We start from the raw sequence: 24,662 nt of genomic DNA on the forward strand, positions 1-24,662 counted from the left end.
CATTCTGAGGTCTACACCTGCTTTGCCAGTGCAGCCCAGTATGCAGTATAGCCTGGTGTGCAGGGCCTGGAGCTAAACTGCCTGGGTTGGAATCCCAACTCCACCACTCACAGGCTGTGTGACCTTAGTCATTTCTTAACCTCTGTGCTTTAGGTTCCTCATCTGTAAAATAGGGGTAATAATAGCTGTCTTTTGGCAGTACTGGGTGGATTAAATGACATGATCTACCTAGAGATTTAAAGCAATGCAATCATAAGCAATTGCAAGATGAAAGATGGGATTTGAAGATCTCTCAGGTTCCCTCCCACCATATAAATATTCACTCTAGTATCATACAGTTTAGGGAACAAATGGGGATTCTCTCTGAATTACCCATTTCTCAGTGAAGGGTGGTTCCCAGACCTGACTGCTCCTGGAGCACCTGTGGGTCCTTGTAACATTGCCAGCATCCAGGCCCTCCTTCTTACCTTACTTGGAATTCCTGGGGTGGGGAGCCCGGGCACTCGTACCCTGTAAAGTCCTCTGACCCAAGTGGTTCAGGTATCCAGCCAAGGTTCAGAAGCGATGCTCTTCCTGACGAAGGCATGGTGGGATTCTCCAGGCAGGAGGGGCCTCCCGACTGCGGGACGCGTGGGACACAGAGACCCCTCCCCATCCCTGGGGGCCCCGATAGGTCCAGGGTGAATCTAACAAAATGAGAGTGGAGGGGACCCTTGTCCTGTCGTGTCCAGGGTCCTTCCCAGGAAAAAGGCTGATGACAAAACAGAAGTGCTGCCTGGGTTTTGGAGGGGACGCCGAGGGCCAGGGCGGGAGGGGGCTGGCTGTGCACCCTGTCGTGGGTGTGGGAGGCTCGGAAGGTCAGAGGACGAGGCTGGGCTGGGCCGGGCACCAGCTGGTGGTGAGCCGGCATCCTTCACTCTGCCAACAGTTTGGGAGTGGTGCTGTCCCGCGGCCACGGCGAATACGTCCTCCTGGGGAACACGTCTGTGGAAGAAGGTGGGTCGGCCGGCGCCCAGGACTGGCGGACAGTTCGGAGGAAAACTGCCTTCTCTGGGAACACGGGGCAGGGCCATCCCGGCAGGGGCTCTGCGGGCAGGGCTACGTGGCCAGAGGGGCCTGGCATCCCAGGTTCCAGGGCCCGCAGGGTCTGCTGGACAGTCGCCACAACCCGCAGAGTCTAAGACCTGCCAGACAGGTGGTCAGATTCCAGGCGGCCTTGCTGGACGGGGCAGAGGTTACCTGTCAGACCATCCAGAGGGAAAGAAGAGGCCTGGGAGAGTGAGTGGGCAAATCCGTAGCCATTCGCTGGAGCTGCCCCCCAAAACTGGCCGGCTTCTCTGTTCTGGGAACCCTGCTCCACCCAGCGCCTCCAGGGCAGGGTCCCTCCTGCCCCTCCCGGCTCCCACTGGCCCTGGACTTGCAGCTGCCACTCTCCCATCTCTGCCTCGGTCATCACACAGCTTTTCCCCTCGTGCGTCTCAATTTTCCCTTCTTATCAGGACACCAGTGACCTCATCTTAACTTGGTTACATCTGCCACGATCCTATTTCCAGATAAGGTCACGTCCGCAGGGACTGGGGTTGACACTTCACACATCTTTGGGGGACACAATTCCACCCATAACAGGGAGCCTGTGGGATGTGAATGGGGATGGGGGGAGGGGCCCTCCACCCCGACCCGCCCTGCACTTGCAGCTGCCTGGGCACCCTGGGAGAACAAAACACACGTAGGCCCTGGGACATGTCAGGAGGTCCTTGGACGAAGCGGCCACAGCCCTTGAACCTCACATTCTGTTCTTCCATGTCCGACCCTTGGATCACCTCACCCCCCAGTCTTTCCCCTCCATCCTCTCAGTCTCACTCTCTCCTGGAAACCACACCCGCAGGTCTTCCTTGCTCTGATCTTCTCCAGAGCAATCTTTCTATAAATCCAACCTGGACAGTGCAGCTGCTACAGACCTTCCGTGACCTGCGGCCCCTTTTCATCTCTCCTCGCCCGAAGCTTCAGGGTCTGCCCTGGGCTGTGCTGCCCCACCCTCTGACCCCAGCCCACCCAGACGCATCTGCGGTCACTTTGCCGGGGGCTGTCCCAGGAGGAGCCTCCCCCAGGCTCCTGTCACGGCTCATGTCCATGACGCCAGGACACTGTCCCCCCTGTCCCCCCCACTGTCCCCCCAACAACCAAACTCCCTGGGCCTCCTTCTTCCTTTCTCTTCCTCTCTTCCTCTTCCCAGACGTGCCCAGATGTCACCACTGCAGGACAGAGGGTACATCCCTTACCCTCTCTGTGGTGAGACCCACCGGGCGTCCAGGGGCTGCCGGTGGGGAAGGCCGTCGCCCCTGAGCCGTCCGCCTGTGTCTGTCTGTCCAGCACCACGTTCAGTGACTCCACAGAGGACCTCGGCATGTTCATCATCCTTTCCTTCAATTAACAGACCTTAATTGAGCACCAGCTTGTCTTTGAGCACCAGTGGGTGCACAGGAGGGCATTCGTCCATTCAGTCGGTTGACAAACACGTGCTGAGCACGCTGCCAGAGACGCACAGGGCCCCACGGCTCGGTTCGGTACAGTGAAGCCAGGGAAGCCGAAGTCTCCTTGAGGGCGATCCCATCGGGCGGGCACAGGAGGCAGTGGGAAGGAAAGCGTTTCGGAAGCAACGTGACAGTGACAACGGCAGGATCTGTGCTGGCCCAGCCGTCCTGTGGGTTGAGATTCCGCTCTGCCCGAGAACAAGGCAGGACACGGCCCGGCCCTTCCCCGACGCTGTTTCTAGAGCACCCGGTACACAAGCTCTGGGCAGTGGATGAGCGTGGACTTTGCTTTCAGGCCTGCACGACCTGCTTCACCCGGACCTGAGCCTGGCCAGCGACTGGTGAGGACGGGGGTTCGGGGCGGGGGGAACAGAGCAGGGCGTGGGCTCTGGGTAACGGGCTCCGTGGCTTCCAGGATCTACTGCGTCACGGACATCGACCCCGAGCACCGCAAGCTCAGCCAGCTGGAGGCCGTGGTCCGCTTCCTGACCAGGCAGGACCCAGCCCTGGAGTGTGAGTGTCTCTGCGGCCCTGAAGCTCGGGACTCTCTGGGGACAGTGGGCTGGGGGTGGGGGAAGAGGGGCCCCATTTGCAGACCTCACGATGGCTTAGGGAGAACAGGGAGTCCCCAAAGGAGAGGACAGAGTCAGCCTCACTGGGGCCACGCCGGTGGCTGAGAGCTCTGGGACCTGCCGGGGCACAGGTGTGTCCCCACGGCAGGGAGCGCGGTCTCTTTAAGCGTCTGTCACCCAGGCACTGTTAAGGCTCCCGCAGTGAAGGATGCTGGCCTGCCCATCAGGTCCGTCCCCACCCCCAGCCAGTAGCTGACGCTCTGGCCCCTCAAGTCCTCATCTCCTGGACACTGTGTCTGTTGAGTGTTTCCTAAGCCGGGTTCCCAGGTGACCCCAAGTCCCTGCACCAATGCAGCTGAGGAGTCACAGGGCCACCCTCCAGGTGGTCCCTCTTCTTCCTCTTTGGAAGGAAGCACGGGTCAACCTGTCCCATCAGTGTCCCACCCGGGAGAAGACCCCACTTCCCGTGCCCGCCTGACAAGGCCTCATTCATTCATTCATTCATTCATTCCACCCACAAGTCTGCGCCGGGCCTGGGGGTGCAGAGGGGCAGTGAAGCTACCAATGACCCACAGGCCAGGCCCTTGTGCTCACGGGGCCTGTGCTCTAGGGGAGAAGACAGGTAACCGGGAAGCGGCACGTGTGTCGATGCAGGGGGTGTAAAGCCGTGAGTAGGTGCCATAGGGGGAGAGGGGGCTGCTCTAACCGCGGTCGGGGGGCCCCTCGTCAGGAGGCGTCACTACAGCTGAGGACAGAAAGGAGCCACCAAGTGGCTCTCCTCGGGGGTCATGAAAACGTCGTGCCATGGAGGTGAGGGCTGCCCGTCTCCATCCAAGTGTAAATGCCCACACTGCATGCTATCGGTCGGGTGTGTGCTGTGTGGATCTCACCGCAGTGAACGTAAAGAATTGTGTTAGAGGGGCGGAGGGAAAAGGAAGGGCCGTCCCCGCAAGTAGGGGGCGGGAGCATCCGGACCCCGGTGTGCACAGGCCCCGAGGCAGGTTTAGGCGCTCGGGGAGGCGTGGGCACGACGGAGCCCAATGGCAAGAGGGAGGGGAGGGGAGGGCGGCTGGCGGGTGGGCCTCCTGATTTCATGGAGCCCAAGAGCTGGAAAGGCCTGGCAGTCCCTTGGTTCTGCCCACACGGTGGAGGCTGAGGACGCGGCCTCCTGGCCCCCTGAGCTGAGCTCCTCCAGCTCGAAGCACGTCTCGTGCCTGAAGTTCAGGGCCCCTGGGTGGGGGTGAGCTGAGCTCCCTACCACAGGGGGAGTAAGAGGGTGGTCTCCGTATTTTGCCCAGGCGACGAGGAACTATTGCAGGAGCTGCTGTTTGACGCGGTGGTGACGGCCCCCATGGAGGCGCACTGGACGGCACTGTCCCTCAACACCTCCGAGTACGTCTGGGTGGGGCTGAGGGTCCCGCCCCTGGGGTCCCTGGACTGAGGCAGGGCCTCCTGCTGTGTCCTTTGTCCTGAGAGGAGGGTGGGAAGGTGTGTGGGAGTGACAGCCCCGGGACAGCAGGGACTTGGCAAAGCTTCCACGAGGCCCCTGCTCCTGCCCCCTCCCCTCCCAGGGAACACCCAGCCCACACCCCTTGGCCCAGTTCCCAGAACACCTCCCTTGGGGCCGGGCTCCAGCTGTGAGAGCCCATTAGCCAAAGGGCCCGGAGAGAGCGGTTCAAGCCGACTGGGGCCTCGTTTCCAGCAGGGAAGGTCGAGGCCCATGCAGTACAAACGTGAGTCCTAGCCCCGTGCGTTTCCTCTCTCCCTCTGCTCCTGTTCACCTGGGGCTCTGGTGTTTAGCAGGAAGGTAGAAAGGAGAGATGAATGGACGTGAGTGTGTGAGCACGTGTGTGCATGTGAGTGCCAGGAGGGTGTAAGGTACTAATGAGATGAAGGATGCAGGGGCCACACCTCTTCCTGAACAGTAAGAGTCAACTTCGACATCAGGACGATGTCAGACCTCTCCTAGTGCTGTCCTCGTGAAAACACCGCCAGAATCTTATAGGAACAAACACCTGTTTAAAAAGCAAGATGCAGAACAGTGCCTGGTGGTACACTACCATTTCTATTAAAGGGGGAAAAACATAATATAGGGGGGTGTGTATGTATAAAATATCTATGGAAGGCTATACAGGAAACAGTTCTCACTGGTTGCTTCTGGTTAGAAGAATGGGTAACTGAAACAGGGATGGAGGGACACTTTTCACTATATAACTTTTTGATACCAATTTGAGCCATGTGACTGTATTATCTATTCAAAATTAAATAAAACTAAAGAACGAAGAAGAATACGGAGGGCCAGGCACTGTTCCAAGTACTCAGTGTACATTAAGCCTTTTGATCCTCACAACAACCCTACAATAGAGGTCCTATCACTATCCCCACTTTACAGATGAGGAAACCAAGGCAGAATGAGATAAGTAATTTGCCCAAGGTCATCTGCCTCATAAGTGGCCGAGCTGGAGTCAAAACCAGACCCTGTTTCCAGGGTCCAGACTCTTGGCCCCTGTACTGTCCTGCCTTCTACAGTGGGGGCTGGCTCACTAGGTTTGGAGAGAAGACACAATCTTTATCTTTCCAAGTTCAGAAATTAGCTGATTTTTTAATGTTGGGAAACATTGAGGAACACATATTCTTGACCAGGGAAAGAATATTTCAGGAAAGATGACCTGGGGTCATCAAAACAGCATGGTACTGGCAGAAAAACAGAGACATAGATCAATGGAACAGAATTGAGAGCAGAGAAATAAACCCACACATATGTGGACAACTACTGTTTGACAAAGGAGCCAAGAATATACACTGGAGAAAGGATAGTCTCTTTAACAAATGGTGTCAGGAAAACTGGACAGCCATATGCAAAAAAAAAAAAAAAAAAAAAAGAAAGAAAGAAAGAAAAGAAACTAGACCACTGTCTCACACCATACACAAAAATCAGCCTAAATGGATTAAAGACTTGAAGACCTGAAATCATAAAACTCCTAGAAGAAAACATAGGCAGTATGAAGTTCATTCGGAAGAACAGGCAAGAATAGCTAGGAAAATGCTGAAAAAGAAAGGCAGCAAAAGAAGGCTGGTCCCACAAAATAGTAAAACGTTACAGAACCTCTGCAATTTATAAAGTGTGGTTTTGACACAGGAATAGACAGGCAGACCAAGGGAATGGAAAAGAAAATCCACAAATTCATCTAAATGCTTGTGGAAATTTAGTGTATGACAAGGGCATCGTGTCAGACCAGGGAGGGAAAGATGGGCTATGTAATACTAACCGGTTTGAGAGCCATCTGCAGAGCGATAACGCTGTATTCTTCCCTCACACCGTATACCTGGATAAAGTCCAAATGACTCAGAGATTTAAATGTAGAAAATGAAACCATATAAGTGCTAGAAGAAAACATGAGCCAGTTGCTCTACAATCTAGGAGTGGGGAAAGCTTTCCCAACGATGGCTCAGAATTCAGAAGCAATAAGGGAATGACTGATAAATTTAACAACATAAAATGTTTATTTGGCAAAAACAAAACAAAACAAAACAAAACATGAGCAAGGTGAAAAGAGAAATGACAAACTGGAAAAATGTTGGCAACTTAAAAAAACAAAGAAAAAGTGACTGTCCCTATATTATATATTCGTGATAGATAACTTCAACAATAGATAAGTGAAAGACCAACCAGTTATGGGGAAAATGACCAAGAGGCAGTTCAGAGACTTCATGCAGCTAGTCCTCAGTTGTATGAAAAAGTGCTCAATCCAGCTCATAATAAAAGGATTGCAAATTGAAGGTGGACTGAGGTTGTACTTGTCATTTAGACTGACAACCATTTACGTTTGTTGACGGGCATTGTTACGAGACTGTGGGGAATCAGACACTCTTGTGTGCTGTTGGTGGGAATGCAAAATGTTTCAAAGCCTGTGGAGGGGAATCTGACAGTATCTACCGAAGTGACATATGCATTTACACTCTGGCCAACGATCCTGCTCCTGGGAATGAATCCCAAAGACATACACGTGAGCTATTCGTTACAGCACTGTTTGAAACAGTAAAAGATTGGAAATAACCTAAATGTCCATTAGTAGGAGCCTAGTTAAATAAACCCTGGTGGATCCACCTAATGGAATACTATGTAGCCTTGTAAATTGAGAACTATATATATTGCCATGGAAGGTCTCAGCAATGGAGAAAATTGTGTATAATAATACCCTGCTGTTTATCTAAAAGAGAAAATGCAAATATATCTTCATTGTTACTTACACGTATATAAACATATATGTGTATGTGCATATATATCTACATATTTTAATGGAAAAATAAATAAGTAAACAAAACAGGTTACTTGTAGGAAGAGTGAAGAAACAGAGGAATGGAGACAGAAACAGACTTCTGAATACGCCTTCTTTTGCATATTTGACTTTGGAACCATGTAAATGCTTTATATCATTATAAAACAAAATTACATTTTAAGAAATAAGCTCTAAAAATCTGAAAGCAAATGAAACAAATAAACCTGGCTGTGTATCAAGCTCGTGCAATAACCACACATCAGGGACTTCTTTCAAGGGACTTGGAAACACAGAACTGTAAACACTAAACAAATAAAATCTTAAAAACTGTGTTCAATAAGCACATTTCTAGAAACTCTATTTATTGGCACTGTTATTCTCAAACTACATGGATAGACAGCGCACATAGTATTGTTAATGTCACTAGGAACAAGATTTTCAACAAATGAGAAAAGAGGTGCAAATTTTTTAAATCAAAGAAGTTTAGATGGGACCCTAAATATGAGTTGGAAATATCAATGATCTCATGTATTTTCCCTGAAAGAAACAAAGAGGGGATCCTCGTCCACAGAAAGGACCAACCTCAGTGAGCACCCCAGACCCAGCTTGTGGACTTCCAATGTCCACTTTAAGAAGTTCTCACGGGGGCTGTTGGAAGATGGCGGAAGAGTAAGACGCAGAGATCACCTTCCTCCCCACAGATACACCAGAAATTCATCTACTCGTGGAACAACTCCTACAGAACACCTACTGAACGCTGGCAGAAGACCTCAGACTCCCTAAAAGGCAAGAAACTCTCCACGTACCTGGGTAGGGCAAAAGAAAAAAGAAACAACAGAGACAAAAGGATAGGGACGGGCCCTGCACCAGTGGGAGGGAGCCGTGAAGGAGGAAAGGTTTCCACACACTAGGATCCCCTTCGCGGACGGAGACTGCGGGTGGCGGAGGGGGAAAGCTTCGGAGCCGCGGAGGAGAGCACAGCAACAGGGTTGCGGAAGGCGAAGCGGTGGGATTCCCGCGGAGGGATTCCCGCGGAGGGATTCCCGCACAGAGGTTCGGTGCCGACCGGCCCTCACCAGCACGAGAAGCTTGTCTGCTCGGCCGCCGGGCTGGGCGGGGCTGGGAGCTGAGGCTCGGCCTTCGGTCGGAGCGGAAGGAGGGGACTGGGGTTGGCGGCGTGAACATAGCCTGAAGGAGTTAGTGCACCACGGCTGGCCGGGAGGGAGTCCGGGGAACGTCTGGAGCTGCCGAAGAGGTAAGAGACTTTTTCTTCCCTTTTTGTTTCCTGGTGCGCGAGGAGAGGGGATTAAGAGCGCCGCTTAAAGGGGCTCCAGAGACGGGCGTGAGCCGCGGCTAACAGCGCGGACCCCAGAGACGGGCGTGGGACGCTGGGGCTGCTGCTGCCGCCGCCAAGAGGCCTGTGTGCGAGTGCAGGTCACTGTCCACGCCCCCCTTTCCGGGGAACCTGTGCAGCCCGTCACTGCCGGGGTCCAGGGATCCAGGGATGGCTTCCCCGGGAGAGCGCACGGCGCGCCTTAGGCTGGTGCAACGTCACGCCGGCCTCTGCCGCCGCAGGCTCGCCCCGCACTCTGTGCCACTCCCTCCCCCCGGCCTGAGTGAGCCAGAGTCCCCGAATCAGCGGCTCCTTTAACCCCGTCCTGTCTGAGCGAAGAACAGACGCCCTCCGGCGACCTACACGCAGAGGTGGAGCCAAATCCAGAGCTGAGCCCCGGGAGCTGTGAGAACAAAGAAGAGAAAGGGAAATCTCTCCCAGCTGTCTCAGGAACAGCGGATTAAAGCTCCACAATCAACTTGATGTACCTGCATCTGTGGAATACCTGAATAGACAACGAATCATCCCAAATTGAGGAGCCGTGTGGATGAAAGGCTCTGGGTGCTGCAGCCAGGAGTCAGTGCTGTGCCTCTGAGGTAGGGGAGCCAACTTCACGGCACTGGTCCACAAGAGACCTCCCAGCTCCACATAATATCAAACGGCGAAAATCTCCCAGAGATCTCCATCTCAGCACCAGCACCCAGCTTCACTCAACGACCAGCAAGCTACAGTGCTGGACACCCTATGCCAAACAACTAGCAAGACAGGAACACAACACCACCCATTAGCAGAGAGGCTGCCTAAAATCATAATAAGGCCACAGACACCCCAAAACACACCACCAGACGTGCACCTGCCCACCAGAAGGACAAGATCCAGCCTCATCCACCAGAACACAGGCACTAGTCCCCTCCACCAGGAAGCCTACACAACCCACTGAACCAACCTTAGCCACTGGGGACAGACACCAAAAACAACGAGAACTACAAACCTGCAGCTTGCAAAAAGGAGACCCCAAACACAGTAAGATAAGCAAAATGAGAAGACAGAAAAACACACAGCAGGTGAAGGAGCAAGATAAAAACCCACCAGACCTAACAAATGAAGAGGAAATAGGCAGTCTACCTGAAAATGAATTCAGAATAATGATAGTAAAAATGATCCAAAATCTTGGAAATAGAATAGACAAAATGCAAGAAACAGTTAACAAGGACCTAGAAGAACTAAAGATGAATCAAGCAATGATGAGCAACACAATAAATGAAATTAAAAATACTCTAGATGGGATCAATAGCAGAATAACTGAGGCAGAAGAACAGATAAGTGACGTGGAAGATAAAATAGTGGAAATAATTGCTGCAGAGCAGAATAAAGAAAAAAGAATGAAAAGAACTGAGGACAGTCTCAGAGACCTCTGGGACAACATTAAATGCACCAACATTCGAATTATAGGGGTTCCAGAAGAAGAAGAGAAAAAGAAAGGGACTGAGAAAATATTTGAAGAGATTATAGTTGAAAACTTCCCTAATATGGGAAAGGAAATAGTTAATCAAGTCCAGGAGGCACAGAGAGTCCCATACAGAATAAATCCAAGGAGAAATATGCCAAGACACATATTAATCAAACTGTCAAAAATTAAACACAAAGAAAACATATTAAAAGCAACAAGGGAAAAACAACAAATAACACACAAGGGAATCCCCATAAGGTTAACAGCTGATCTTTCAGCAGAAACTCTACAAGCCAGAAGGGACTGGCAGGACATATTTAAAGTGATGAAGGAGAAAAACCTGCAACCAAGATTACTCTACCCAGCAAGGATCTCATTCAGATTTGATAGAGAAATTAAAACCTTTACAGACAAGCAAAAGCTGAGAGAGTTCAGCACCACCAAACCAGCTTTACAACAAATGCTAAAGGAACTTCTCTAGGCAAGAAACACAACAGAAGGAATATACCTACAATAACGAACCCAAAGCAATTAAGGAAATGGGAATAGGAACATACATATCAATAATTACCTTAAATGTAAATGGACTAAATGCTCACACCAAAAGACACAGAGTGGCTGAATGGATACAAAAACAAGACCCATATATATGCTGTCTACAAGAGACCCACTTCAGACCTAGAGACACATACAGATTGAAAGTAAGGGGATGGAAAAAGATATTCCATGCAAATGGAAATCAAAAGAAAGCTGGAGTAGCAATTCTTATATCAGACAAAATAGACTTTAAAATAAAGACTATTAGAAGAGACAAAGAAGGACACTACATAATGATAAAGGGATCGATCCAAGAAGAAGATCTAACAATTGTAAACATTTATGTACCCAACATAGGAGCACCTCAATACATAAGGCAAATACTAACAGCCATAAAAGGGGAAATCGACAGTAATACAATCATAGTAGGGGACTTTAACACCCCACTTTCACCAATGGACAGATCATCCAAAATGAAAATAAATAAGGAAACACAAGCTTTAAATGATACATTAAACAAGATGGACTTAGTTGATATTTATAGGACATTCCATCCAAAAACAACAGAATACACATTTTTCTCAAGTGCTCATGGAACATTCTCCAGGATAGATCATATCTTGGGTCACAAATCAAGCCTTGGTAAATTTAAGAAAATTGAAATTGTATCAAGTATCGTTTCCGACCACAATGCCATGAGACTAGACATCAATTACAGGAAAAGATCTGTAAAAAATACAAACACATGGAGGCTAAACAATACACTACTCAATAACGAAGTGATCACTGAAGAAATCGAAGAGGAAATTTAAAAATACCTAGAAACAAATGACAATGGAGACACGATGACCCAAAACCTATGGGACGCAGCAAAAGCAGTTATAAGGGGGAAGTTTATAGCAATACAATCCCACCTTAAGAAACAGGAAACATCTCGAGCAAACAACCTGACCCTGCACCTAAAGCAATTAGAGAAAGAAGAACAAAAGACCTCCAAAGTTAGCAGAAGGAAAGAAATCATAAAGATCAGATCAGAAATAAATGAAAAAAAAATGAAGGAAACAATAGCAAAGATCAACCAAACTAAAAGCTGGTTCTTTGAGAAGATAAACAAAATTGACAAACCATTAGCCAGACTCATCAAGAAAAGAAGGGAGAAGACTAAATCAATAGAATTAGAAATGAAAAAGGAGAAGTAACAACTGACACTGCAGAAATACAAAAGATCATGAGAGATTACTACAAGCAACTCTATGCCAATAAAATGGACAACCTGGAAGAAACAGACAAATTCTTAGAAATGCACAACCTGCCAAGACTGAATCAGGAAGAAACAGAAAATATGAACAGACCAATCACAAGCACTGAAATTGAAACTGTGATTTAAAATCTTCCAACAAACAAAAGGCCAGGACCAGATGGCTTCACAGGCGATTTCTATCAAACATTTAGAGAAGAGCTAACACCTATCCTTCTCAAACTCTTCCAAGATATAACAGAGGGAGGAACACTCCCAAACTCATTCTACGAGGCCACCATCACCTTGATACCAAAACCAGACAAGGATGTCACAAAGAAAGCAAACTACAGGCCAATATCACTGATGAACATAGATGCAAAAATCCTCAACAAAATACTAGCAAACAGAATCCAACAGCACATTAAAAGGATCATACACCATGATCAAGTGGGGTTTATTCCAGGAATGCAAGGATTCCTCAATATATGCAAATCAATCAACGTGATACACCATATTAACAAGTTGAAGGAGAAAAACCATATGATCATCTCAATAGATGCAGAGAAAGCTATCGACAAAATTCAACACCCATTTATGATAAAAACCCTGCAGAAAGTAGGCATAGAGGGAACTTTCCTCAACATAATAAAGGCCATATATGACAAACCCACAGCCAACATCATCCTCAATGGTGAAAAAATGAAACCATTTCCACTAAGATCAGGAACAAGACAAGGCTGCCCACTGTCACCACTCTTATTCAACATAGTTTTGGAAGTTTTAGCCACAGCAATCAGAGAAGAAAAGGAAATAAAAGGAGTCCAAATCGGAAAAGAAGTAAAGCTGTCACTGTTTGCAGGTGACATGATACTATACATAGAGAATCCTGAAGATGCTACCAGAAAACTACTAGAGCTAATCAATGAATTTGGTAAAGTAGCAGGATACAAAATTAATGCACAGAAATCTCTGGCATTCCTGTACACTAATGATGAAAAATCTGAAAGTGAAATCAAGAAAACACTCCCATTTACCATTGCAACAAAAAGAATAAAATATCTAGGAATAAACCTACCTAAGTAGACAAAAGGACCTGTATGCAGAAAATTATAAGACACTGATGAAAGAAATTAAAGATGATACAAATAGATGGAGAGATATACCATGTTCCTGGATTGGAAGAATCAATATTGTGAAAATGACTCTACTGCCCAAAGCAATCTACAGATTCAGTGCAATCCCTATCAAACTACCACTGGCATTTTTCACAGAACTAGAACAAAAAATTTCAAAATTTGTTTGGAAAAACAAAAGACCCCGTATAGCCAAAGCAATATTGAGAACGAAAAACGGAGCTGGAGGAATCAGGCTGTCTGACTTCAGACTATACTACAAAGCTACAGTAATCAAGACAGTATGGTACTGGCACAAAAGCAGAAAGATAGATCAATGGAACAGGATAGAAAGCCCAGAGATAAACCCACGCACATATGGTTACCTTATCTTTGATAAAGGAGGCAGGAATGTTCAGTGGAGAAAGGACAGCCTCTTCAATAAGTGGTGCTGGAGCAGCCACAGAGCACAGGGAGATCAGCTCGGTGCTTTGTGACCGCCTGGAGGGGTGGGATGGGGAGGGTGGGAGGGAGGGAGATGCATGAGGGAAGGGATGTGGGAACAGATGTATATGTATGACTGATTCACTTTGTTATAAAGCAGAAACTAATTTTAAAAATTAAATAAATAAATAAATAAATAAAAAGTAAAAAAAAAAAAATGGTGCTGGGAAAACTGGACAGGTACATGTAAAAGTATGAGATTAGATCACTCCCTAACACCATACACAAAAATAAGCTCAAAACGGATTAAAGACCTAAATGTAAGGCCAGAAACTATCAAACTCTTAGAGGAAAACATAGGCAGAACACTCTATGACATAAATCACAGCAAGATCCTTTTTGACCCACGTCCTAGAGAAATGGAAATAAAAACAAAAATAAACAAATGGGACCTAATGAAACTTAAAAGCTTTTGCACAACAAAGGAAACCATAAGCAAGACCAAAAGACAACCCTCAGAATGGGAGAAAATATTTGCAAATGAAGCAACTGACAAAGGATTAATCTCCAAAATTTATAAGCAGCTTATGCAGCTCAATAGCAAAAAAACAACCCAATCCAAAAATGGGCAGAAGACCTAAATAGACATTTCTCCAAAGAAGATATACAGACTGCCAACAAACACATGAAAGAATGCTCAACATCATTAATCATTAGAAAAATGCAAATCAAAACTACAATGAGATATCATCTCACACCAGTCAGAATGGCCATCATCAAAAAATCTAGAAACAATAAATGCTGGAGAGGGTGTGGAGAAAAGGGAACACTCTTGCACTGCTGGTGGGAATGTGAATTGGTACAGCCAGTACGGAGAACAGTATGGAGGTTCCTTAAAAAACTAAAAATAGAACTACCATATGACCCAGCAATCCCACTACTGGGCATATACCCTGAGAAAACCATAATTCAAAAAGAGTCATGTACCAAAATGTTCACTGTAGCTCTATTTACAATAGCCCGGAGATGGAAACAACCTAAGTATCCATCATCCGATTAATGGATAAAGACGATGTGGCACATATATACAATGGAATATTACTCAGCCATAAAAAGAAATGAAATTGAGCAATTTGTAATGAGGTGGATAGACCTAGAGTCTGTCCTACAGAGTGAAGTAAGTCAGAAAGAGAAAGACAAATACCGTATGCTAACACATATATATGGAATTTAAGAAAAAAACAAATGTCATGAAGAACCTAGGGGTAAGACAGGAATAAAGACACAGACCTACTTGAGAATGGACTTGAGGATATGGGGAGGGGGAAGGGTAAGCTGTGACAAAGCGAGAGAGAGGCATGGACATATATACACTACCAAACGTAAGGTAGATAGCTAGTGGGAAGCAGCCGCATAGCACAGGGAGATCAGATCGGTGCTTTGTGACCGCCTGGAGGGGTGGGATGGGGAGGGTGGGAGGGAGGGAGACGCAAGAGGGAAGGGATATGGGAACAGATGTATAAGTATAACTGATTCACTTTGTTATAAAGCAGAAACTAATACACCATTGTGAATCAATTATACTCCAATAAAGTTGTAAAAAAAAAAGTTCTCACTAAAATGAGTCAGTGACCCCTGGAGAAGTGTCTGATTCCAGGTCAGGGGCAGGGGGTGGACAGAATGAGCTGGGGGCACCTTGTCATCCCAGGAGCAAGTCACCAAAGACTAAGGAGGTTTTGCCAACAGGACATCAGAGCCGCACTGAAGGGGCTCTCACCGGCCAGACAAGAGGCAGTCAGAGCAGCACCACTGGTAACAACAGCAGTGGGTAAGAGCACATTAAACGTGCTAAAATCCTGTGTTCAAAGTAATACTGAAGGAAAAGTCTTCTTGGTCATCTTTGGAAGATGTTAGGAAACCAATTCATACTTGTACAAACTGGTGAAGAAACAGAGACACAATTCTTTATCCTGCCTCTTCTTACAAATTATGCCTCAGGATAAACAGATATTGAGGAGAAGTTTTTCTTTAGTCAAGTATAAATAGAATAAAGAAACCAAGGGGGCTTCCCTGGTGGCACAGTGGTTAAGAATCCGCCTGCCAATGCAGGGGACACAGGTTTGAGCCCTGGTCCGGGAAGATCCCACATGCCGTGGAGCAGCTAAGCCCATGCACCACAACTACTGAGCCTGTGCTCTAGAGCCTGCAAGTCACAACTACTGAGACCACAAGCCACAACTACTGAAGCCCATGTTCTTAGAGCCCGTGCTCCACAGCAGAAGAAGCCACCGCAATGAGAAGCCTGCACACCACAATGAAGAGTAGACCCCATTTACCGCAACTAAAGAAAGCCCCCACGCAGCAACAAAGACCCAACGCAGCCAAAAATAAAAATTAATTAATTAATTAAATTTACAAAATAATCTAGTGGAGGGTCTGGGGGTGCTGTAGATGACAGAGGATTGGCAAGGATGGTGATTGTTGAAGCTGAGTTATGGGTGCAGGGTTCTCATTAGCTATTCTCTCTACTTTTGAACAGAGAATTGCATAGGGAAGCTTGTCAGAGATGCACAGGGGCATAGGTTCCACCCCCAGAGACTCTGGTCTGTATACCACCAGAGGGGGGCAGCCCCATCCACACCCCATACCCTTTCCTCAGTGATTTTCCAGACTGTGGACCAGGCGTTCCAATCCAGCTCCAGGTACTGTCAGTTAACAGTGCACTGTGCAGCCTCCAACACAGAGTCCTTAGGCGACCCCAGCAGCCACAACATCTGAGCCTAGAGGAAGAAATACTTCCCTTTGGCAATGCTTTGGATATTGCCTACCTTATACACTCACTAAAAAACACCAATCTAGACACTGAGAGAAATCGGGTAATAGCCTGCAATGAATTGGGCTGGGGCAAGAATATGAAAAAAGTTAGAAGTGATTAAATAAAAGCCATATCTAATAAGCCCACAGCTACTGGTGAAATGGTGAAAAGTTGAAAGTTTTTTCTCTTAAGATCAGGAACAAGACAAGGATGCCCACTTTCACCACTTCTATTCAACCTAATAGTGGAAGTCCTAGCCATAGCAGTCAGGCAAGAGAAAGAGATAAAAGACATCCAGGGCTTCCTTGGTGGCACAGTGGTTGAGAGTCTGCCTGCCGATGCAGGGGACATGGGTTCGTGCCCCGGTCCAGGAAGATCCCACATGCCACGGAGCGGCTGGGCCCGTGAGCCATGGCCGCTGGGCTTGCGCATCCAGAGCCTGTGCTCCGCAATGGGAGAAGCCACAACAGTTAAGAGGCCCACGTACTGCAAAAAAAAAAAAAAAAAAAAAAAAGACATCCAAATTGGAAAGGAAGAAGCAAAACTAACTCTATTTGCAGATGACATGATATTATAAATAGAAAACCCTAAAGACTCCACACAAAAAAACTGTTAGAACTAATAAACAAATTCAGTAAAATTGAAAGATACAATTTCAATTTCAATATACAAAAATCAGTTGTGTTTCTGTCCACTTAATAACAAATTATCAGAAAGAGAAATTAAGAAAACAATCCCATTTACAATCACATCAAAATAATAAATAATTAGGGATAAATTAAACCGAGTTGAAAGATTTATACACTGGAAACTATAAGACATTGATTAAAAAATTGAATGTCCATGGATTGAAATAATTAATATTGTTCAGATAGCCATACTACCCAAAGCCATCTACAGATTCAATGCAACCTCTATCAAAATTCCAATGGCATTTTTTCACAGAAATAGAAAAACCAATCCTAAAATTTGTATGGAACCACAAAAGACCCTGAATAGCCAAAACAATCTTGAGAAAAAGAACAAAGTTGTAGGCATCGTGTGCCTTGATTTCAAACTATATTGCAAAGCTACAGTAATCAAAATGGTATGTTATTGGAAAAACAAAAACAGAGATCAATGGAACAGAATAGTCAGAAATAAACCCAGGCAGATATGGTCAATTAATTACAGCAAAGGAATCAAGACTATACAATGGGGAAAGGATAGTTTATGCAATAAATGGTGTTGGGGAAACTGGACAGCCACATGCAAAAGGATGTATTTGCAAATCATATATCTGACGGGGTTAATATCCACTATATATAAAAGAACTCACACAACTCATTAGCAACAAAACAATCTGATTTTTTTTTAAGGGCAGAGGAACTGAATAAACATTTTTCCAAACAAGATCTACAAGTGGCCAATAGGGACATGAAAAGGTGCTAAACATCAATAATCATCAAGGAGATGCAAGTCAAAACCACAGTGACGAACTTCCTTGGTGGCACAGTGGTTAAGAATCCGCCTGCCAATGCAGGGGACACAGGTTCGAGCCCTGGTCCACGAAGATCCCACATGCCATGGAGCAACAAAGCCTGTGTACCACAACTACTGAACCTGCGCTCTAGAGCCCGTCAGCTACAACTACTGAGCCCGCCTACCAGAAGCCCGCGTGCCTAGAGCCCATGCTTCGCAGCAAGAGAAGCCCGTGCACCGCAACAAAGAGTAGCCCCTGCTTGCCACAACTAGAGAAACCCCGCGTGCAGCAACAAAGACCCAACACAGCCAAAAATAAATTAAAAACAAAAAACACAGTGAGATGTCACCTTATACCTGTTGGAATGACTATTATCAAAAAGACAAGCAATGACAGGTGTTGGCGAGGATGTGGAGAAAGGGGAACACCTGTACACTGTTGGTGGGAATGTAAACTGATTTTGACACTATGGAAAACAGTATGGAGGTTCCTCAAAAAATTAAAAATAGAACTACCACAGGACCCAGCAATCCCACTTCTGGGTGTTTATCCAAAGAAAACAAACGCAGACTATTGAAGAGATATCTGCACCCTCCTGTTCACTGCAGCCTTATTCACAGTAGCCAAGACATGGAAACAACCCAAGTGTCCACTGATGGATGAATGGATAAAGAAGGTGTGGTGTGTATATTCAATGGAGTATTACTCAGCCTTTAAAAAGAAGAAAACCCTGCCATTTGCAACAACATGGATGAAACTAGAGGGCATTACGTTAAGTGAAATAAGTCAGACAGAAAAAGATGAATACTGTTCAGTATCACTTACATGTGAGGTCTAAAAAAAAAAGCATAACTCATAGAAACATGGAGTAGAAAAACGGTTGCTGGGGGCTGGCGGTGGGATACATGGGGAGAGGCTGGTGAAGGGCACGGGCTTCCGGCTGTGAAATGAGTAAAAGGCCTGAGGGCGGTGATTCTAGTTGGAGCACTGGATTGTGTAACTGAGATTAGCTAAGGGAGTAGAACTTAATGTTCACGTGCACGCACCGTGTGCACACACGCGCACCCACAGTGGAGGGGATCCTCTCCCAATGTGTACCTGTATCAGATCACCATAATGTACGCTTCAACTACCTTATGGTTTTATGTCTGTTATACATCAGTAAGGTTGAAATTTCAAAAAAGGTGACTCTCCCGGGTGGGGCATGGTCCTCACAGGGCCGCTCCGGGACCGGAAGAGAAGGCTCAGCGCCCTCCAGCCCGCGGTCTCTCCCAAGTCTTGTTGGCAAAGGCGTGAGCTCTGCCCAGACTCCTCTTGGTGGATGTGGATTGTCTTCTCCTTCCCCATCTCAGGAATAAGGCAAACATGTGAAAAGGGCTTCACATGGCGAGGTACTAAGTGTGTGCTGGTCACCAGGAGTTACTTTCCTTAGGTCCCGGGACAAGATCTCTCTTCCTGGGTTCCTTCTGTCTTCTAGAGCTAACTCCCCGCAAAGCTGCGTGCACGCAGAGGGGCAGAGGCCCAGGGGACCCACGAGCGAGGGCAGGTGCAGCCCAGGGCTGCTCACAGCGGACGGCCAGCGTGCAGCATCCCCCCGAGAGTCCAACCCACCTGCCCCACCCCACCCCAGTCGGGGGGCCCGGCGCTGGGAGAGGCCTGCAGGTCCTTCCGGTCCCCCCATCCCTCCTCCCCGGGCCCGCGGTGATGACTTCTCCTCTGTCTGCCCGCAGTGAGTCCAAGCATGTGGTGGACATGGCCTTCCTGGGCACCCGGGCCGGCCTCCTCAGAAGCAGCCTGTTCGTGGGCTCCGAGAAGGTCTCTGACAAGTGAGTACTGCCGGAGGCCAGGGAGCGGGGTCCCTGGGGTGCCCCTGTGGTTTGCGGGCAGACCTGTGCTGGACTCCAAGAGTACGGGGGGAGGAAGGGTTCGGGTTTACAGACTGGGACAGCCAGAGAAGCACCCCTTCCAGCCAGGCTTGGTCCCATCCTGCGCTCATCCCCATTCACTCCCAAGAGGGGAAGCAGATGCAGTCTTCCCGCCGGGACAGATCTCTGAGCAATGGGCTGAATCTTCCGGCCGTGCCCGTCCTTTGTCGACAACTTTCCCCTCCCCCAAGCCCGAAATTCTCAGATGGGGGTGATTCTGCCCCCCACCCTGGAGACAGTCTGGACGTCACAACTGGGGGAGGGCAGGGGGTTGCTACTGGCATCCAGTGGGTAGAGGCCAGGGATGCTGCTGCACAGCCTGCAGTGCACCGGATGGCCCCCAGCGGTTGCCGGGCCCAAAACGTCAGCAGTGCTGAGGCTGAGAAGCCCCACTCCCAGCAGAGCCACTGGGGACCAGCCCACCAGGGTGTCCCACCTGGCACTGCAGCAAAGGGGGTGCCCGGGGGAGCATGCTGTGGACAGGGGAGCGAAGCCACCTGCCACTCTGCAGACCACGAGACTCAAGTAGGTGGGCCCGCCGGCCACCTGGGGGGAATAGCCAAGAGGTCTCCTGCGCAGACCTGACTCCAGTGTCCTCGCCTCCCACCCACCCACGGCCCCAAGAGGGCGCCATCCGGGGGGTCTTCCTCACGGGCTCCAAGACAAACCTGCCATTTCCAGGAAGCAGAGGCTTCTAGGAAGAGGCATTAAGTGGCACTCCGCCTCCCCACTCCCTCCCTGAGAGGTGGAAACCCAGGAAGCATCCTGCCTGGCCAGCCCTTCCTCTGCCGGTTAGAGACACGACAGGTGACCCAGGTGGACCAGATCCAGTGGGAGAACTGCAGACTCGCCCGAAGGCCTCGAGCCACCTGGGAACTTTCCTCCCCAAGCTCACCACCCTCATCCCCTTAAACTTCCTCCCCCAGTAGGAAAAACGCACATCCACATCTTCCTGTGGCCCAGGTTGGACCGGGGACCACACCGGGCAGTGTGAGGGGAGGGTCTCGGATACCCCTGCACCCTCTCCAAAAGGCTTCCAAGAACGTAGGAGGGAAGTCGGTACAGACAGACCCTCCTGAGTCACGAACCAGCCCCACGAACGGCCGCGCATGCACTGCACGGCTCCAGGGGGCTCCCCTTGCCTGGCCCCTGGCGTCACTGCAGCCCAGGACGGTGCAGCCAGGCAGGTGGGCTTCTGAGAGCCCTGAGCCAAGCATGCCCAGAATCAAACCTCAGTTATCCACCTGCAGGTTATCCACAGTCACGCTTTTAACCACTACCAGATTCTCCCTGCTTCCCTCCCAGCCTGCTCTGGGCCAACACTCCCTTCTGTCCACGGGCTGAACCCAGCAGTGCAAAACCAGAATTAGCAAGGTAGAGCTGCCCCCCCCAAAAGAAGACTCTACTGCCTGTGGCAGCAGCTGTTACAGTAACCATTTGGGGGAATTTATGACCCTCTAGGACTATCCAGTTCCCTCCTGCAGACATGCTAATCAGCTTGCCAAAGAGAAATTAGGCTGTACCCCAGAGAAATAAACCCTGCAGGCAAGGCGTATACGGAGAGGTGGAAAGGCTCTTCCATCACACAGGCCCTCCACTCTTCCTACGATGTGCCCTAAGGTGCACCAGCATTTGATTCTGGAAAAGGCAGGAATTGCTGGGGAGCATCCTCTGGGGCGACACCCATTCAGGGGCTAATCTTTTCTTCTGCAACCCCCCCGAGGCAGAGGGGAGTCGCCCCCCTGGCCCAGCCAAGAGGACCTCGTAGGAGCGAGGAGATAGGGACGACCGCGCTCCCTGACCCAGGGGAGGTGACAGGCCCTTCTCCCTGCAGGAGGTTCCTGACGCTGGCGGACGAGGCCAGCATGTTCACCCTGGACCACTTCCCTCTGTGGTACCGCCAGGCCGCCGAGCAGCCTCCGGGCAGCATGGTCTTCAACCTCTACTCGGCAGAGGGACCAGGTAATCTATACCCCAAGTTCCAGGGCGGGGGGCCAGGGCATCCCTCCTCCCGCCGCGCCTGGGGTGGGAAACCGCAACGAGATACAGGACCGAACGTCCAGACCTCGGTGTCCCCTCACCCCGCTGGCCTCCACCTGCTCCCTGGGTGGATCATTTCATTCCCTGGCCGGCAATCAACGATGCAGTTCGAAAGTTCAGCCGTAACAAAGGAAAGGTGTTTGACCTGAAAGTCAGGCAGAGCTGGATTCTAGCCCAAATTCCGCGTAGGAGGACATTGGGACAGTTGGTCTCTGGAGAGTCTTGTATTTCCATACATCTGAGTGTTTCTGAGAGTTGCTCAAACCATGAAACGAACAGACTTTATTCCGCGGGGGGCTGCTGTACTGCCTGGAACAGACTATATCCCGGGAGGCTGGCGGAGCCCTGGCCTGCTCCCCGGCAGCTCCTGGTAATAACGGGGCGCCTCCCGGCTGCCAGGCCTCTGGGGGCTGCAGGGCGAGAGATGATGGCTGATTGGGCCTCAGGCACCCAGCCAGCACAGGCCTGCTAGTCCAAGGGCCAGGGGGGCTCAGAGCTGGAGCCCCCAACTCCCAGCCCGGCCCCCACTCTGAGAAATAACCCAAACAGGAAACGGTAAGTGGCTTTAACAGAGCGCCAAGAAAGCCGCACGGCGTTTAGGACAGAAAGGACCTTGGAGCTGCAAAGCCTCATCCTCTCAATTCGCAGTGAAGTGACCACGGCCCAGAGAGGGTCCAAGAGTCACGTCTGGGGGTCCTGCCCTCAGCGCCGTGGGGTGAGGGGGCCTGCAAGTATCCTCGGCGTCCTGGCCGAGCGAGCCAAGGCCGGGGGTGAGGAGTGGAGACACGGAGAAGAGGGCGGCCGGGAGCCGACTTGGGATGAGGCCTCGTCCTCCCTCCAGGCCGCCCGCCCGCCAATAGCCTCCTGCCACCGCCGCCACCAAAACCACCCTCACGCCGCCCGACGGGCACCTCCCCGAGCTGAGCTGCCGGCTGGGGAGGCCCAGGCCCCGGGGTCCCGCTCGCAGCTGCAGGCAGCACCTGCCCTCTGGATGCCTTTCCTCGGCACCCTCCGCCCGGCGTGTCACTGACGTGCTTTACAGAACGCTTTTCCACGCGCCGTGACTGGCCCGGGCCACACAGCCGGGGGCACGCCGGGCGTCTCTCCGCACTTCACTGTGTGTAAGGCGCTGTGACTCCAGGGCGCGCCCGTGAGGGGCCCCTTCCCGCACTGGCACCGGAGCCACAGAGGCAGCTCCCCCTCCGGCGCCACCCGGAACAGGAGGGTCCCACGGGGTCCCGGGGCTTCTGGGGTGAGGCCCTGCCCTCCCCCACGGTGACGGGCTCCCTCCTGCCCACAGTGTCACCGGGATGAGCCTGCTGGCTGCCGGGGAGCTCTCTGGGGCAGGGGCAGGAGGGTGGTGGGCGGGAACAGAGAGTGAGATGAGGAGGGGCGGCTGGGGACCACCGGGCAGGGGGCCCTGCACACTCCCATCCTCCCCCAAAGGGAGAAACCGACAGTTTTAATGGGGGGGGTACCCCTGAGGAGGTGGAGGGGTGGCTGCAGGGTGAGCGGAGGGCCCCACCCGCCCAGGCTGACTGCAGCCCTCTGCCTGGGCCCGGTGGGCGAGCTCTGCCCACACGGAGCTGCCTTTTGCAGTCGGTGCTGAGAAACCTGCCAGCACAGAGCAGAGTCCCGGCGAAGCCCCGGCGGCTCAGGCCTGGTGCCCCTGCATCCACAGCCCTGCTTCCTGGGCCAGCCCCTGGGCCTGCCCCCCTACCACCTGGTAGCCGGCTCATCCACCCGGGTGCCCGGTGACCCAGGCCCTGAGATCCCTGAGGTCCCCAGAGGCCGCGTCATTGGCACCCCACACCTTCGCTTGGGTGTTTCCTCTGAGCCCGTGGAGCACACACAATGGGTCTGTCCTGAAAGCAGCTTGCGGCCGGGAATGGTGCGGGGGTGGCCCCATCAGGATCGTCCAGACATTTCTAGAAGCAAGGCAGGGAAGCCAGCTTCTGCGGCTGTTCTGGTCTCTTGTGTCCTCGTCATGGCCAGTTCCTAGAGCCAAGGACGACCTTACGTTGTGTCAGTTCCTAGAATCACAGTAATTTCTGATTTCTGTGAGATACTTGGTTCCAGCGAGGTGGGATGGGTAATCCTGGCAAAACAGCAGATAGGAGAAACCAGTGGTAGATTTAAGTTTCACTACGACTGACACTGTTAAGAGTCTCACGACCTGTCGGTTTCAAGCAACGTTTGATGTAAAGACATTCTAACAAGTGAGCACATGGCAGAGCTGTGCCCCCTTTCTCGGGGTTTTTAGTGACGCCCTTGATCCGTAGACAAGAGTGCCTTTTCCAGGGCTGTAGAATCCAGAAGCCGCGGGCATGTACTCGTCCGCACCTCTCAAAGCCAGAAAGCTCTGTGCTGATGCAGAGCTGAAGCTGCCACCTGAATTCTGCGCCTGGCGGCCTGGCTCTCCTAAGAGGTGGGGAGGTACCTCCAGGCAGGTCCCGGAGCCTGGCTGTGTCCCAGACGTGCAGCGACCAGCCGGGCAGTGGCATGCAAGCCACCAGGATTCACAGGGCACCTCAGATGTGTCAGATGCCAGCCAGCCTTCTGTGCCCATTGCAGCCCTGGCGTCCGGCTTCCCAAAGGGGCTGTCATTGTCACCTTGACTCATGTAACTGATGAAGGACAACACAGGGTCAGCCAGCACTGCGTCCGGGAGCGCAGCCCGTCCCCTGCTCGAAAGGGCCCCTTGATGCCACGCGAGTCTCCTGGGTGGGTCCCCGCGGGGTCCCCGAGCTCCAGTGGGGCAGCTGCATGCAGACAGCTTTGCGACCCTGTGACAGAGCGGCCCGCAGTGTCAGGGACCCGATGGTGCGGCGCTGTCCAGGCGGCCAGGGGCCACCACACACTGACCTGGCAGCTTCGGAGCTGCATGGAGAGGTGGGCGGCACCCGGCACATAAGAGGCAA

General features: G+C 50.5%; 1 protein-coding gene across 1 annotated transcript in view; it reads left to right on the forward strand.

The window, feature by feature from the left end:
• Positions 1-24,662, forward strand: part of CACNA2D4 (calcium voltage-gated channel auxiliary subunit alpha2delta 4) — a gene marked incomplete at its 5' end in the record, with an annotated part of 98,172 nt that overhangs the window by 42,004 nt on the left and 31,506 nt on the right. The window contains 6 exons of the mRNA XM_081249107.1: positions 929-996; positions 2,827-2,872; positions 2,947-3,044; positions 4,402-4,495; positions 19,507-19,602; positions 21,536-21,663. Coding sequence (XP_081105233.1) covers positions 929-996; positions 2,827-2,872; positions 2,947-3,044; positions 4,402-4,495; positions 19,507-19,602; positions 21,536-21,663 — 530 coding nt within the window. The remainder of the gene's footprint in view (positions 1-928; positions 997-2,826; positions 2,873-2,946; positions 3,045-4,401; positions 4,496-19,506; positions 19,603-21,535; positions 21,664-24,662) is intronic.

The sequence above is a fragment of the Mesoplodon bidens genome (genome assembly GCF_964165515.1).
Source record: "Mesoplodon bidens genome assembly, chromosome: 11".
In the NCBI taxonomy this organism is placed as follows: domain Eukaryota; kingdom Metazoa; phylum Chordata; class Mammalia; order Artiodactyla; family Ziphiidae; genus Mesoplodon; species Mesoplodon bidens.